This window comes from Populus alba, chromosome 4 (assembly GCF_005239225.2).
Source record: "Populus alba chromosome 4, ASM523922v2, whole genome shotgun sequence".
Classification (NCBI taxonomy): Eukaryota; Viridiplantae; Streptophyta; class Magnoliopsida; order Malpighiales; family Salicaceae; genus Populus; species Populus alba.
The window spans coordinates 17,850,984-17,865,834 of NC_133287.1; the positions used below are offsets into that span (position 1 = coordinate 17,850,984).

The 14,851-nt window shown below is 33.4% G+C and overlaps 2 protein-coding genes across 3 annotated transcripts; one reads left to right on the forward strand and one right to left on the reverse strand.

The window, feature by feature from the left end:
* The first annotated feature begins 1,179 nt into the window (after positions 1-1,179).
* Positions 1,180-4,797, forward strand: LOC118038310 (probable alkaline/neutral invertase B). Of its 2 annotated transcripts, none has more exons than XM_035044636.2 (5): positions 1,180-1,335; positions 1,611-2,108; positions 2,489-2,920; positions 3,068-3,626; positions 4,249-4,797. In XM_035044636.2, the coding sequence occupies exons 2-5, from the start codon at positions 1,674-1,676 to the stop codon at positions 4,542-4,544; spliced, it is 1,722 nt and encodes a 573-aa protein (XP_034900527.1). In that variant the 5' UTR covers positions 1,180-1,335; positions 1,611-1,673; the 3' UTR covers positions 4,545-4,797. The 2 variants fall into 2 exon arrangements, with proteins under 2 accessions (XP_034900527.1, XP_034900533.1); XM_035044642.2 differs by having other exon boundaries at positions 1,270-1,421.
* Positions 4,798-11,649: 6,852 nt separating this feature from the next.
* On the reverse strand, positions 11,650-13,930 carry LOC118038328 (uncharacterized). Its single transcript, XM_073408914.1, has 2 exons — positions 11,945-13,930; positions 11,650-11,664 (listed from the first exon to the last, which is right to left on the reverse strand). The coding sequence occupies exons 1-2, from the start codon at positions 13,928-13,930 to the stop codon at positions 11,650-11,652; spliced, it is 2,001 nt and encodes a 666-aa protein (XP_073265015.1).
* Positions 13,931-14,851: the final 921 nt, after the last annotated feature.

The window sequence follows — 14,851 nt, forward strand, 5'->3', positions numbered from 1 at the left end:
GAGATTAGATAAAATTTTAAATATTTTTTTTTAATTTAAAATTATTAATTTTTAAAAATAAATTATTTTAATATATTTCTAAATAAAAAATATTTTTAAAAACAACAATAAAATAATCCAACCGATGACTCACAATCAACACGTGAAAGAAACAAAAGAGAGGGCAAAACCAATTCCCATCACGCATTCTAATTTATGCCGAGAGTGAAAGACAATCAAATTCAAAAACAGACTCTTCGTTGCCAGTTTTTTATGGCAGCCGTGAATTCCACTGTGATCCCAGCTCATGATGGCTGCCAAACGACATCCCAATCACCAATCACCAGCTCCCAGGGGATCTGGCTAAAAAGATATCTTTCCGCTCTGCAGAGAAAAGATCCCTTTGCATTATTACTACTGTCACAGAGACAAGTGTTCGTTTCATATTTTCATATGGTTCAAGTCCCAAAGCTCTTTCACGCTCGCTTGGTCACCACTCATTACAAGGATGCACAAGTTAGTCCCCAGAACATGTCTGGTTCTCTTCTTAGGTCTCCAAGTTAATCATGTTCCCGACTAAGTATAATACTAAGGAAGCGTTTGGGAACAAACCGTGTTCCCATCAAATTAAATTTTTTTTTGTTAAAATTTAATACGATATGTATTTTTTGGATCGTTTTGATGTGTTGATATCAAAAATAATTTTAAAAAAATAAAAAAATCATTGGCATGCATTTTGGCACGAAAAGTTATTTGAAAAGCAACCGCTACCACACTCTAAGTATAATATCTCAGAATTTTAGTAGTGCAAATGTTCCTTAAAATAACATCATTTTATTGCATATACTTAATCCATCAATTCCGTCAAGCGCGTAGTTTATTGGTTTAATGAATTAGCCATCCTAGTAGAGAAAATTATTGAAAAAACCGATCGAATTATTGCATGGTTATAGCAATTCGGAATTTCTATTACATTTCTAGAATTGATTAAGGAGATTTCAGTGTGAGGATTTAAATGATAATGTATTGAGAGTTTAGGGACCGATTCTCAGTTTTGTCTACTCCTTATTCAGGCCGCTGATCCATATGCAAGAGTACATCACCATCAGATTGTCACAGTCAAATCAGAGACTCCCCACGTGGACCCCTCAAAACTATTATTAACCGTCCGTACATACTAGCAGCCTCACCTGCCTGTCATCCTCTACCAATCTACTATCACAGTTTGCCTTTTGGGCCCGCTTGATTCCACTGCATCTTCAGCGAAGATTGTATTCATCCATCACTCTCTCCCAAGTCAGCCTGCTCTTCTCTCCCCCCTCTCTCCGTTTCTGGATAATTGAAGCTGTCTTAAGAGTTAGTCACACTTTTTCTCTAAAATCTTAATATGTTATGCTCTACTGTGGTTCTTGAATAAAAAGCTTGAAGCTTTTGAGGGTTAGGTGTGTGAAAGTTCAAGACTTCTTGTTTGGTTGATGAGAAAACCTTTCAAAACTGATAGAAAGATTGAATCTTGAATCTTGAATCTTCTCTTTTTTTTTCAAAGAAAGAGGGAAAAACCCATCTCTGTTTTTACAAAATTTTGTCTTACATGCATTGAGTTTGGTTGTTTCTGGTGAATTTCATTGCAGGTTGTTTGCACAAGGCGTTAAGCCCAAAGTTGTGTGTTTTGTCTTTGACAAAACATCCGACAAATGTCCAGTCTTGATGGAGATGTGTCTCAAAATGGGAGCTTGAAGAGTGTCGATGCCCATCGTGCTTCGGCTGAAATAGAAGATTTGGATTTCTTAAGGAGCTTAGATAAGCCACCAAAGCTTTTGAATATGGAGAGGCAAAGATCATGTGATGAGAGGTCCCTAAATGAATTGTTTGGGGTGCCTTTGCTTTCTCCTCGTCCCTCATCAAGAGCCGAGAGTAACTTCAGGTTAATTGATCATCTTGATGGTTTATACTCCCCTGGTAGAAGGTCAGGATTCAATACTCCAAGGTCACAATATGGGTTTGAGACACATCCAGCTGTGGCTGAAGCTTGGGACGCTTTGAGGAGATCGTTGGTGTTTTTTCGCGGCCAACCTGTTGGAACCATAGCAGCTTTGGATAATACTGGGGAACAGCTTAATTATGATCAGGTGAAGGCTCCATGATTTTTGTTACTTTGTGTTATATGACAATAAATTTTGTTTATTAGGGTATTAACTAACTGGAGATAGGCCTTTTGTTGCAAGTGGGTGGTTGCCGATTTTGTTTGGTCGTTCACCCGATAACTTTATTCGGAGATGTACCGGGGTGTACTTTTGTTTTTCTCCCGGTTCTGCCTTTTGATTATCCCATTATCTATAATGTGCTTATGTTTCGTGTTCCAAAGTTAACTTTCATACCACTCTGTTCTCTTTGCATATATGTTCGGGTATTGTAACATGATAATGACTTTCTTGCATTTGTAACTGGGATTGTAGGATCCCGAAGGCTTAAAAGCTTGTACATTAACGTAGTTTCTCTATTTACATAGGTGTTTGTAAGAGATTTTGTCCCGAGTGCATTGGCTTTTCTGATGAACGGGGAACCTGAAGTAGTAAAGAATTTTATTTTGAAGACTCTTCGCCTCCAATCATGGGAGAAAAAAATTGACAGATTCCATCTTGGAGAAGGAGTTATGCCTGCGAGTTTTAAGGTACTCCACGATCCTGTCAGGAACAGTGAGACTTTGATGGCAGATTTTGGTGAGAGTGCAATAGGAAGAGTGGCTCCCGTCGATTCTGGATTTTGGTGGATTTTCTTACTTCGAGCGTACACCAAGTCCACAGGCGACACATCATTGGCCGAAATGCCAGAATGTCAGAAGGGTATGCGCCTAATTTTGAGTTTATGCCTTTCAGAGGGGTTTGACACATTCCCTACTCTTCTTTGCGCTGATGGATGCTGCATGATTGATCGCAGAATGGTGAGTTTCATTGGTTACCAATGAGGCATCTCTTGATTTACTGTCTGCTTGGACTATATTTAATGTTGTGTTTGTTGCAATGTTCATCCTTTGTTTATTTTTCAAGTCTTACATCATTTACTGTGTGTTTGGTTATATATCTTTCAGGGTGTTTATGGGTATCCCATTGAAATTCAAGCACTTTTCTTCATGGCTTTAAGATGTGCTTTGCTTCTACTGAAGCAAGATGAGGAGGGGAAAGAGTTTGTTGAGCGGATCACTAAACGCCTTCATGCCTTAAGTTTTCACATGAGGAGTTATTATTGGATTGACTTGAAACAACTTAATGATATATATCGTTATAAAACAGAGGAATACTCTCATACTGCAGTTAACAAGTTTAATGTAATTCCCGATTCTCTTCCAGAATGGATATTTGATTTTATGCCAGTCCATGGTGGCTACTTTGTTGGAAATGTTAGTCCTGCAAAAATGGACTTCCGTTGGTTTTGTATGGGTAACTGTATTGCAATCTTGTCATCGTTGGCAACCCCTGAACAATCGACAGCGATAATGGATCTTATAGAATCACGGTGGGAGGAATTGGTTGGAGAAATGCCACTCAAGGTAATCTATCCAGCGATAGAGAGTCATGAATGGCGGATTGTTACAGGATGTGATCCAAAAAATACTAGATGGAGTTACCACAATGGAGGATCCTGGCCAGGTATGCTACTTGCACTGCATTTTCCTTTGCGCAAAACAAATTCATAATGTAACTAAAACCGCCATGGCTTTTTTGGTTGATTGCAAGTCAGGCCTGAATAATTCATTTGATAAAACAAGGCCCGAAATGATTACCTTTGTTGCTATGCCATGGCTTGAATTTTTATCAAATCAGCATTTACATGAATTTACCCTGGTGAAATGCTGAATGCTAATCCCAAATACATCTAGCCAAAGTTTCATGTTCTTATGAGCAAAAATATAAAATAAGAAAAAGCTTTACGAGTGCCCCAATTTTTGTTGGAAGTACATTGTTGGAAAATCTTATCCGATGTGATGTGTGTGGAATTTCTTCATAGAGCTTTAACTATTCTTTATTCTATTTTTAATGAGTTTTGGCTTTGGATGGAAATAATAGTTAGTATATTCCGTGTCTATGCTATTAAAGCCTGTTCATGTCATTTCTATTCCTGCTTAAAATCGTCATCATTATATTTTGCCAACTATGATGAACTCTCTGAAGTATTTTATGAACAATTCCAAGTCCATTTCTATGTAACTCTTTGAACTTCCTTGTTGAGATTATTATCTTTGAAACATTTTGGCTATTGCAACGGATGCAGTGCTCTTGTGGCTTCTCACCGCAGCATGCATCAAGACTGGACGCCCACAAATTGCAAGACGTGCCATTGAGCTCGCGGAGACAAGATTAGTTAAAGACAACTGGCCAGAATATTACGATGGAAAGCTTGGTCGATTTGTTGGGAAACAGGCGCGAAAATTCCAGACCTGGTCCATTGCAGGTTACTTGGTTGCAAAAATGTTGTTGGAAGACCCTTCTCACTTGGGTATGGTGGCACTCGAAGAAGACAAACAAATGAAGCCTCCCATGAGAAGATCACATTCATGGACATTCTGATGTAACTTGTCTAGCATTTCTACATACCCCTGTCTATTCTCAGATGGTAACCTGATCTTTGGTGGTGATAGGGCTAGATCGTCTCTTCTGACCTACAGTTCTACTTCCCATTTTGATCATGTCTTCTGCCTTTCCATCTGTTCAATGCCGGAATACTTTTTTTCTATCTTGCCGTAGTAGTTAAATGCAAATGTTAATGAATCTTAATCCTTCAATGTTTTCCTATCATATTTTATTTAGGAGTTTTAACGCATAGCTCATGTGACGCCTGATTTGGTGGTGAATTTATGGTGCATGGGGTCTTAGGTGACTCGCCTACGTTTTTTATTCCTTGTCTCAATGAGACCATGGCTTGAAGTCTTGAACACCTTGGTCTACACGATATGTCAGCTCCGGACATTGACTTGCTCTTATTATTTTCCAATCTGATTTCGAGCGTGTTTGGCAGTGTGGTAGTGGTTATTTTTTAAATAGTTTTTCGTGCTAGAATATATGTCAATGATTTTTTTTTTATTTTGTAAAAATTATTTTTGACATCAGCATATTAAAACGATCCAAAAAGTACAAACCGCACTCAATTTTAACAAAAAAAAAAAAAAAATTAAAATTTGACCGAACGTAGGTTCAACCCAAAGCCAAACAGGCTCTTCAAAAAAAACATTGTTTTTCTTCCTGGATGGAAATCGCACGCGGTCCATCGATTTTGAGGGATTTAATTGAAGCCTCCATTTTTAATTTATTAATTATTGAGTCCTTACATGTGGTACATTTAACAAGAAAAAAATTAATAATTTTTAATAATTTTTTAATTTCAAGATTTGAACTAGGAAGTAAATCTCTTTAATCACTGTAAATATTAACCTCTTAATATTATCATATAAATAATTAACTTAAAAGATTTGAACTAGCTTGACAATTGAATGAAGAAGTCCAAATATTGTATTTGATTTCTTCCATTCTAATTGAAAAATATGCCAATGATATGTTAATCTAGCAATTAAGGCATTATTTTATCATAGCAAGGGTGAGAATAAAAATTCAATTTTTCAGAAAGCGTATTTATTGGGAGGGACAACCACGAATCCGGAATGGAACTAATCTCACCTTTTAAAAAGATGTGAGGATACTTGAATAAAAATAAAAAAATATTAAAAAATATAAAAAAGGGTCATGATTCTAGTTTCATAACCCATACCATACAGATTTCATTTATGTTGATATTTTGTTTGAAAATATACTTAAGCCTCACATTTTATGGAAAAGGGTTAAGTAATTGAACATCTAATCACTTTCTTGAACATGTGAGAATTACCTTACGTAGTAGCCACCTTCTGGGTCAATTCCTACATCATAAAGCAATCCTATGAAGTAAACAAAAATTGACCGAGATGTTTTTTCAAGAATCAGGTGAGTTTGCATTTTCTATGGAGGAACTGTAATGGAGCCATCTTTTAAGCAAACATGATTTCTTTGTTCAAAAGTTTGCACCAAGGTGGCATGTTGGAGCAAGGAAAGAATTCCTCTTTCGATAGCCTTCTCTTCCTACAAAAAGGATAAAAGAATGGAGGAACATAAATTACAAGTTGATGGAAATAAAAAGCAATTTCCATAATGCAACACTTTATTACTAATATATATCAATAATTAAATATATCATAAAGATAGCAACCTCAACAACTCTTCAGAAAACCACATATTCAAGTTAATTGATTCAAAAATCAGAATGCATTGAGAAAATTTGTCAATAGAATCTAAGAGAAACAAGAAAGGTAAATAAAATGGAAAAAGGTTTACTCCCTTGATAGTGGAAGAATGCACCATAGTCGTGTGGCACAACAAAAAAGTGGTCAGCACCTTCAGTTCGATTCCAGTAAGGCCAGTTTGAAGAAATAAGTTGTATAGCATTTCTCATCATTCGCGGTGATTTGAAAGGCAAGGAAAGGCCATTTGGTAATATAATTAATATTATAAATATTAGTCTTGGATTGGACATTGTAGCCACTAAAAGTTCTTGGGTTTAATTTTATAGATAGACTTAATATTTTTGAATCTTAGTGTTTTTTATATATATTTTTTTTGCAATAAAAATTTAGTCTGCAGCATAATGCCGGTTACCTAATTAGTAAATTGCTAAGATGGCTAATTAATAATCAATGGCGAGGAAAATGGGTGAACTAAGTCAAATTTGAAACAAAATTGGTAAAAAAATGTTTAAACAATATTTAATGGAATAATGCTCTAAATATAATTAATTTTAATGTAAGATAAGAAAGTGCTTTGTGATATATGTGTTTTAAGGGCATTGTGATTTTTTTTTTTAGTTGAGAAATAAAAAAATATTTTTATGCTTACTAAATAAATAAATAAATGATGAATAAAAAAGTAGATGTTAACTTTAATTGAATAATAAAGTGGCGAGCTAATGTTTATAGTAAAATCAATAAATAGATATGAATACAAATGTTTGATACTGGTATTCTATTTCATTTTACACATTTTAATTTATTTTATATTAAAGGTTAATTTTTATTGTTAATAACACATGATTATTGTTTTTAAAGATCACCATTAAAATACAACTCATTCATATAAATAAAAGAGAAAAACAATGGCAAATAAATTATAATAATTTCTTTGAAACATATATATATATATATATATATATATATATATATATATATATATATATATATAAAGACTGATCACTAATATAAAAAGGTTATGCCATACAATTTAAAAACTAAGAAAGATAATGTATTAATTCATATTTAAATAGGAAAATGCAATGAATATTTTTAGTCGGAGCTACTCACATCATTCAATCCCGGTTATTCAATAGGAATACCTTTAATTGGTGCTAATCACATCATTCTATCAGGTTTTCTGATATGGATACCTTTTATCCGAAGTTAATCACATCATTGTTCGTTACGTTTCATGAGTAATTTTAATCGATTGGAATTGGCTAGCAACATTATGTATAAATAATTCAAGAATTTAATAATAATTAGTTAAGGATGAGAACCACTTTCTGGCCCTCCTATAGTGTGTCCTTGCTTGGTTAAAGATCCAATACCGATCACGCCTCTTGATACACAAAATGACCATTACTCAGTATATTTATATTTATGTAATATCAAAGATCATTTTCACACATACACCATAACACACATGTTCATTCAAATATTTGTATATTTGCATAGTGATAATATTGTAACAAGAAATTCATCTTCAATTTTAATGAAGGTCATCTACGAAAATTATATCATTATGACATTAAAAATTATTAATGAAAACTAAGTCATTCTAATATTGAAAATCAACAACGAAAAACTAAGTCATTCTGATATTAAAAATCATTAATGAAATTAAGTCACTTTAACGTTTCTTTTCCTTAAGTTCACGAATATGATAAATACCAAGTTTTCGTACTAAGACCATACTTCAACCTAGTTTTGGGCATAAACTACAACCAAATTCACTTCCAAAGCTTATAAAACAAGGGCAACATGTAATGTTTATATTCCATGACAATATCACACGTTCATCAACATTGTTAAAGAGAACCTATTAATCATCATTATCTTCGTGGGGCTCTCTCTTTCTTCTTTTCTTCTAAGGTGGCCCAAACCTATGTCACTTCCCTAACAAGCACACTTTGAGTTCTTCATGTGATATCATCAATTCTCATTCATTATAACAAGACATAAGGTGTTCTAGGCATTTAAACTTACAAAATACTATCAAGTATGTTTAAGAATCATATTCATTTCTTTAATCTCATCAAGTTCATCTTAATATTGTTAAGTAGCATATAATTAAGTTCAAACACACACATTTTCAAGGGTTCTCCTATCCAAGCTTCCATGGTCAAAATATGAGGCATTGACATCAAATGTTCATTTCATCATTCTTAGTTATAGCATTCCAAATCATAAAACACAAGCTAGTAATAAATTCACATTCCATATGAGTTCAATTTCAACCATTTATTTTGTTTTTGTAAAGATGTTCATCATACAAATGTTTCCTTCATTGTTTTTTCCTCTTAACATAATATAGTATCCCCTCACCTTCTAGTTTACTCATGTAATTCATCATTTTCACAATAAACATGTCTATGTTATCATGCATCAATTCACACATCAATCTTCTAAGTCCATAATCAAGCAAGTTCTTCAATTCATGATGTAAAACAAGTTATTGGCATATGTAAAAATTTTGTTTAAGATCAAGTATTTTTCTAATAGCACAACAACATCACAATTGATACATTTCATCCTTTTTTCATTCTTTCAATAGGTTGGCCATTAGTTATGGTTTGTTCTTTAACATGCATTAATTTCTTTTGTTATAGGTTCTAAAATTACATCTTTTTATCCCTATTTTCCCAATCTTTTCATTTAATCTTTTCCAAACTGAAAGTGCAAGAACCTTAGGTTATTCCATTTGAGGTTTCCTTCTTATCTTGCTTCAACATCTCAAAATAATAAGTAGGAGAGTGAGGTTACTTTTACCACAATTTTTAGACAAGATTTGGGGAAGGTTTTGGTAGTTTCCCTCCTCTCCCTCTTGATTTTTCTCTTTTTCTTCTACTATTCCAGCTGGCCCTCTACCTTATTCTTTTCATCATGTTTTTGGTTCTCTTTCCACTATTCAACTCTCTTCTCACTCAAGTATTCAAAATGGGTTACATACAAGGTTGGTTTGGATAAGAGTATATTAGCAAGAAAGGGGCTATTACAGCTAGGGTTGTTGCTAGTTTTAGGGAGAGGAAAAGTCATCTCTTTTTCCTCTCCATGCATTTATACCCCCTTTTAAATGTGGTGGTTATGTTTTAAGTGTCAGGTGTTATTATCCTAGTGCCTTTTTTTGGTTATCCTTAAACAGGTTCTCTCATTTTTTCTTTTTAGTATTAGCCAATTTATTTTTTTTTTTCTCTCTCTCTCTTTTTAATGTTGTTTTACATGTTAGAACTTGACCATAATTAACAAACTCATCAAGCTGACATATCCAAATTTTCAAAAGAATAAAACCCTCAACCTTATCTTTGTAAGAAAAAAAATATTTCTACCCTTGTTTGAGGTTAATGGACTCATAGTGAGCTACTACATTGAACAATAAAAAACAAAAAACACACTTCCTAGATTTTCAACAAAAAAATATTTCTTTATTAAAATATTTTTTTATTAATTATATCAAATTTGATCCTCAAACTTTTAATTGCTATATATATTTTGTTTTGAATATTTATTTTTCAATTTCATCTCTTAAAATTTTATTTTTATATTAACTTTGGTACTTATTTTTATAATTGCTATTTGCTTTTTCTTTATTATTTTTTTATTGAAAATTTTTATCTATCAAATTTGGTACTCATTCTTTTGATTGTTACTTATTTTATTTGAAATAATTTATGAAATGTTGATTATTATTATTTTAATTTATTAATCTTTTTTTTTAATTTTTTAGATTTGATCTCTATTATTTTAATTATTATTTATTTTATTTGAGATAATTTATGAAATTATATATTTTTTTTCAATTTCATTCTCATTTAACTTTTTAATTTGTAAGATTTGTTCCTCATTATTTTAATAAACTTGAAAAAAATAAAATATTAATAAGTTATTTTTCAGCTCATTTTCCATGACATAACCAAATACTGGAAAATATTTTTCAACTTATTTTTCATTACACTACCAAACATCGAAAAATACTTTTTCGAAATTTACTTTTCCAAAATTCACTTTCCTCGGAATTCACTTTCCTAAAGGAAACTACTTTCGATAAAACAAGCAGGGCTAGTTAAATTTCTATTGACTCTAGAGTTAGGAATATTCATATTCACTAATGTCAAAATTAAAAATATTTTTGGTATCAACTAACGTTAGAGTTATGAATATTAAACACTAGAATTGAGAATTATTTTGAACCTCAATATTCATTGACATCAAAGTTAGGAATATCATACATTTCAATCACGTAATATTTACCAACACTAGAACTGACAGTATTTGTAGTTTAATATTTATTGGTGCTAAAGTTAGTAATATTATAAGGAGACCATCAATAATATAATAAAACAAATTCTTAGCAATTTAAAACAAAACTAGCGATGCAATCTACCTCAAATAGGATTCTTAAAGGATGATAATATCTTTTCTTTTACATAATCAATTTTATATTATAGAATTTTTGTTTATCAATTAAGATTTTTAATAACCATAATATTAGATAGTAACTTTTTAAACTAGACCTTTTTTTTCTCTTTAAAAACAAGATAGGTCTCCATGTTCCTTCCGGATCATATTCTACGCTAAATTTTGGGAGGGGGGGGGGGAACACGCCTGTAAATAACGAGCATAAATATTTTCCTCATGTTTTTTTTATGAGGAATTTAGTGATTTGCATGCCTTTAAAATTTAGTTTAGTTAATTCACTTAAACAATTAAGGACGCAACGTCCTTTTATTCCATGCTTAAACTGATCTCATTATTTGATGAAGTTTGACCAATTCCTTGATCATCACTTTGTGCTGGCGAACCTCCTGGAATTGCCCCAATTCCCTGTTGTGGAGTTGATGCAGTTGAACGAGATCTCAATAGCTCAAGCTCTTGATCTTTTTCTGCTAAGATCTTTTTAAGTTCTTTCACCTCTCGATCTTTATCCTCTACAGTCGTTTTAAGTTTGTTCATCTCCTTCAAAATAGCAATGTTGGAGCTCAATATGAGTAATTAATTTATACAAACAAGCTATTATTAATTAAAAAATAGAAATTAATTAGGAGTCTCGTGAATTTCAGTTTGATTTTTCATTTCAATATATGAAGGTAGTTTGAATAATTTCCAGATACTAATTTATTATTCATGGTCTCTCACAAATAATAAAAAAACATTTTCTAATTAATTTTAGAAAAATTTTCATACCTTGTCAGAAAGGAAATCAGTATCATACCTTGTCGGAACTTGAAGCTGACATATCTGCATTACCTCTGAAATATTTGTCTTTGGCCTGGAGATATTCTTCTCTCTCCTCCTTTTTTGGAACAAAAGCATGTATCTAATATTAATAATTTATTCTATGATTTTCAGACACAAAGACATCAATATTGACTGGACTGATTAACAGTACGAGGAACATGTGTGATAATGGATTGAGCTATAGCATAAAAAATGTTGGGATTAGTTTTAGAAAAACATGTGGCGGGATTTTTATATGTGGAATTAAAATAATGTTGGATTTTGTTATTTAATATGAAGATTTTAATGTAAATTATTAATATATTCTTAAACTTTTAAACACCAACCAACAATTTTAAATTAAATAACATCCAATTAAGAGAATTTTATCAATAAATGAAGAAAATGAAATAATCTGAAGATTTTTGATATACTTACCAATGGCAATATCTGAAGATCCGCTTGATGAACTTGGTAGTAGTCAAATTGCGAGAATTCATACTGTTCGCTCAATCCAAGATGCACCATAAGAAAGCAGACATGAGTGAGTAACTCTCCACCTCTTCTCAGTTCTTGAGCGTGTTGTTTCCATGGACAATGAGCTGCTGCATAAGCAAGCATTTCTATCCAAACTTCATTTATCATCTTCCATCGCCTCTCAAATTCCAATGCCCGCAACTGCTTGGTGAGACAAACCCCACCATTTAACACTGACTTGGCTATTTTCCATTGTCTTTGAAACTGTGGATCATCAACACCATCGAATTTATTAAGAAGCAAAATTTGATCAGCAAAATCCTTCTTACTCATGGCCTTGTTGTCTCTTAGAACACGGGATTTAAGACCCCGCAAGTCTTCCAAAGTTTCTAGATATCCCTCATCACTGGTTCCTTTAGATAGCATATTTGGTCTCATCACCAAAAGATACAGCATGTATTCAGATAAGCATCTGCTTGTTTCATACTCTGAGAAGGCATTATTTGCATTTTTTTCAACACGATAACAAATATCTGTCGCGAGATGCCAAACAAGAATGCTCTGACTGAAATCTACTTCTGTCGTGCACCACTTGAACTGCAGTAATAGTCCATCTCTTTCTAGAACACCATCTCCTCGCTGACCAACTACTTTACTTCTGAAATTTTTATCAATCAAATTGAAACTTTCCTTAATCTTCTCACATTTCTTTTGAAGGTGTCCAAAAATACAACGTCGGATTCCAGCATTCATATCTTCTCGTTTCACATACATCTGCCTCATCGTTTCATCGATTCCCAGCAATTCCAAACATTTGTGTGGCTTCTTTTCAAAGCAAGTGCTTATCAGGTTATGCTTTGCTATGGATCTCGACCACCTCTCGCTTCTAGTTAACTTCCTTATCAAAGAATAAATAGTACTACTTATGGCATTCCCTCCATCATCAATCAACCAAATCATTGTCCAGTCAGAGAGAACAAGACATAAAAAGGCATAAAACTCGAGAAAAACAGCGGCCACGAACAATAAATACGTAATTGCAATGTCGATCGTTGAGTATGCATGTCTGACAATCATGACATGGAAGGTAACAAACGCAGTAGAAGAGAGCAGAAAGCTGATAGAGCGAAGAATGATTCCGACAAGGGAGTAAACCAAGGGTGCTTTAGTATAAAGCATATCATATATTAATCCAAGCTCAACCTCTACCACCTTGAAGGCATCGTCTGCTAAATTTTTAGAAATCAGCAACTGGCTGTTCATTAGTGCAGGAATGCCAGGAACAAGATCCTGCAACATAAACATGGATATATCTAAAAAAGTATAAGCTTGAAGAAGATAATTTCCCTTGAGAGCTTGTTCAAAAGTTTTTGATGATTCCCTTAATGGATAAAAAGGCCGAAATTTTGAGAGAATGGAGTTTCTCAAGCCATCGGAGCTTGAAGACCTGAGCACCCAAGTCCTTTCTGCGTACTTTATAATGCCAACAATGAACATTGGGATTGCTATGAATGTGAGGATACGGCTACCCCAAGACCTTGAGAAGACATAAAAAGCCACTCCAACTTGAGATACAAGACCAAGTAATTGCCTTAACCACAACTCGTTGTCTTCAATCGAGTATGCAGTGATTGTGTCTGGGCCACCAAGGTGCAGGAGTAGAAAAGGTGCCCAAAATTCCTGGATAGAATTGTTTGCTTTCCTTGAACCGTCACATGATGAATCTCCTTGGCTCCTTGCTAGATTACCCAGTGCAACAGTTGCCACCATGTCTGCTGATAGATATGCAGACCAAACGAGAATCCTGATCCAGCTACTTGCAATGGTCTTTCGCCGAGACCCAAATATGATGAGGATGGTTTGTAGTAAGAGACTAAGCAAAACCATTCCTCGAATCTCCCATTTGTTCCACAAATTTAAGACTTCTTCAGGCAATTTTTCAAGCATTGTATCTTTTCCTCAGCAGTGGAAACTAGTTATCTCGATGAACCCCTGAAGAAACTGTTTTGTAAGATGAAAAGTGAAAGTGGATATCTCTGGAAAAATCTCTTAAAATGAATAGCGAAAAGACTCTTATGAGAAAAGAATTCTGCAATAGATTTTGGGTAAGGTATCATAAAATAGGAGTTGCCGCATATTGTTGTTACAGCATGCAAAGAAAAAGTTATGGAATGCATTATAAATTAATATATGGAAGTGATATATCTCCTTTAACTTAAAGCTTGCATTACCAGCTTTTGCAAACCATAGTTACATGTACAAGTAAGAATTTGGTACTTGTCATGGGTACAAAGCAACGAAGAGATGCTAAATAGTAAGAAAGAGATGCTGCAAGAATGAAGAGACTTTAAATTAGTTGCTTTCCCTCCTTTTTCTTTTCTTGATAGACAATAGACATCGCTTTTGGGACACTCAAAGAAGGAATTCTGAATATCAATATGATGTTTGAGCTCTAAACTTCCCAAAGGTTTGAACATGTGACTACCATTTACTTCAGAAATTTGGATAGATACCCTATTCAACGATAGTCATGCTCTCGAGGATTAAAACAATGGGTTTATCCAGTATCTGTTCATTCTCAAAGCTAGGCAAAGGTTTTGCAAATTTTCAGCGGCAATAATCACGGTAATAAAGTAGTAGTCGTATTATTCTTTACTGTAAAAGAAGCAGGAGCTAGTACTATCAAATAATTATGGACGCAACAGGAGCAAGTACTGTAGCGAATCTTCTTATTATTTTGATGGAGGTTAATCTGTCCCTTGATCATCATTTTGTGCCGACAAACCTCCTAGAAACGCTCTATGCACCTGTTGATGTTGTGTTAAAGCAGCTAAAAGAGATCTCAACTGCACAATCTCTTGTTCTTTA

Excerpts from the sequence above, each read along its gene's own strand:
- LOC118038310 (XM_035044636.2), top strand. The coding sequence starts at position 1,674 with ATGTCCAGTCTTGATGGAGATGTGTCTCAAAATGGGAGCTTGAAGAGT. Across the intron at positions 2,109-2,488 it reads AACAGCTTAATTATGATCAG|GTGTTTGTAAGAGATTTTGT; the intron begins GTGAAGGCTCCA and ends CTATTTACATAG. Across the intron at positions 3,627-4,248 it reads CAATGGAGGATCCTGGCCAG|TGCTCTTGTGGCTTCTCACC; the intron begins GTATGCTACTTG and ends CAACGGATGCAG.
- LOC118038328 (XM_073408914.1), bottom strand. The coding sequence starts at position 13,930 with ATGCTTGAAAAATTGCCTGAAGAAGTCTTAAATTTGTGGAACAAATGG.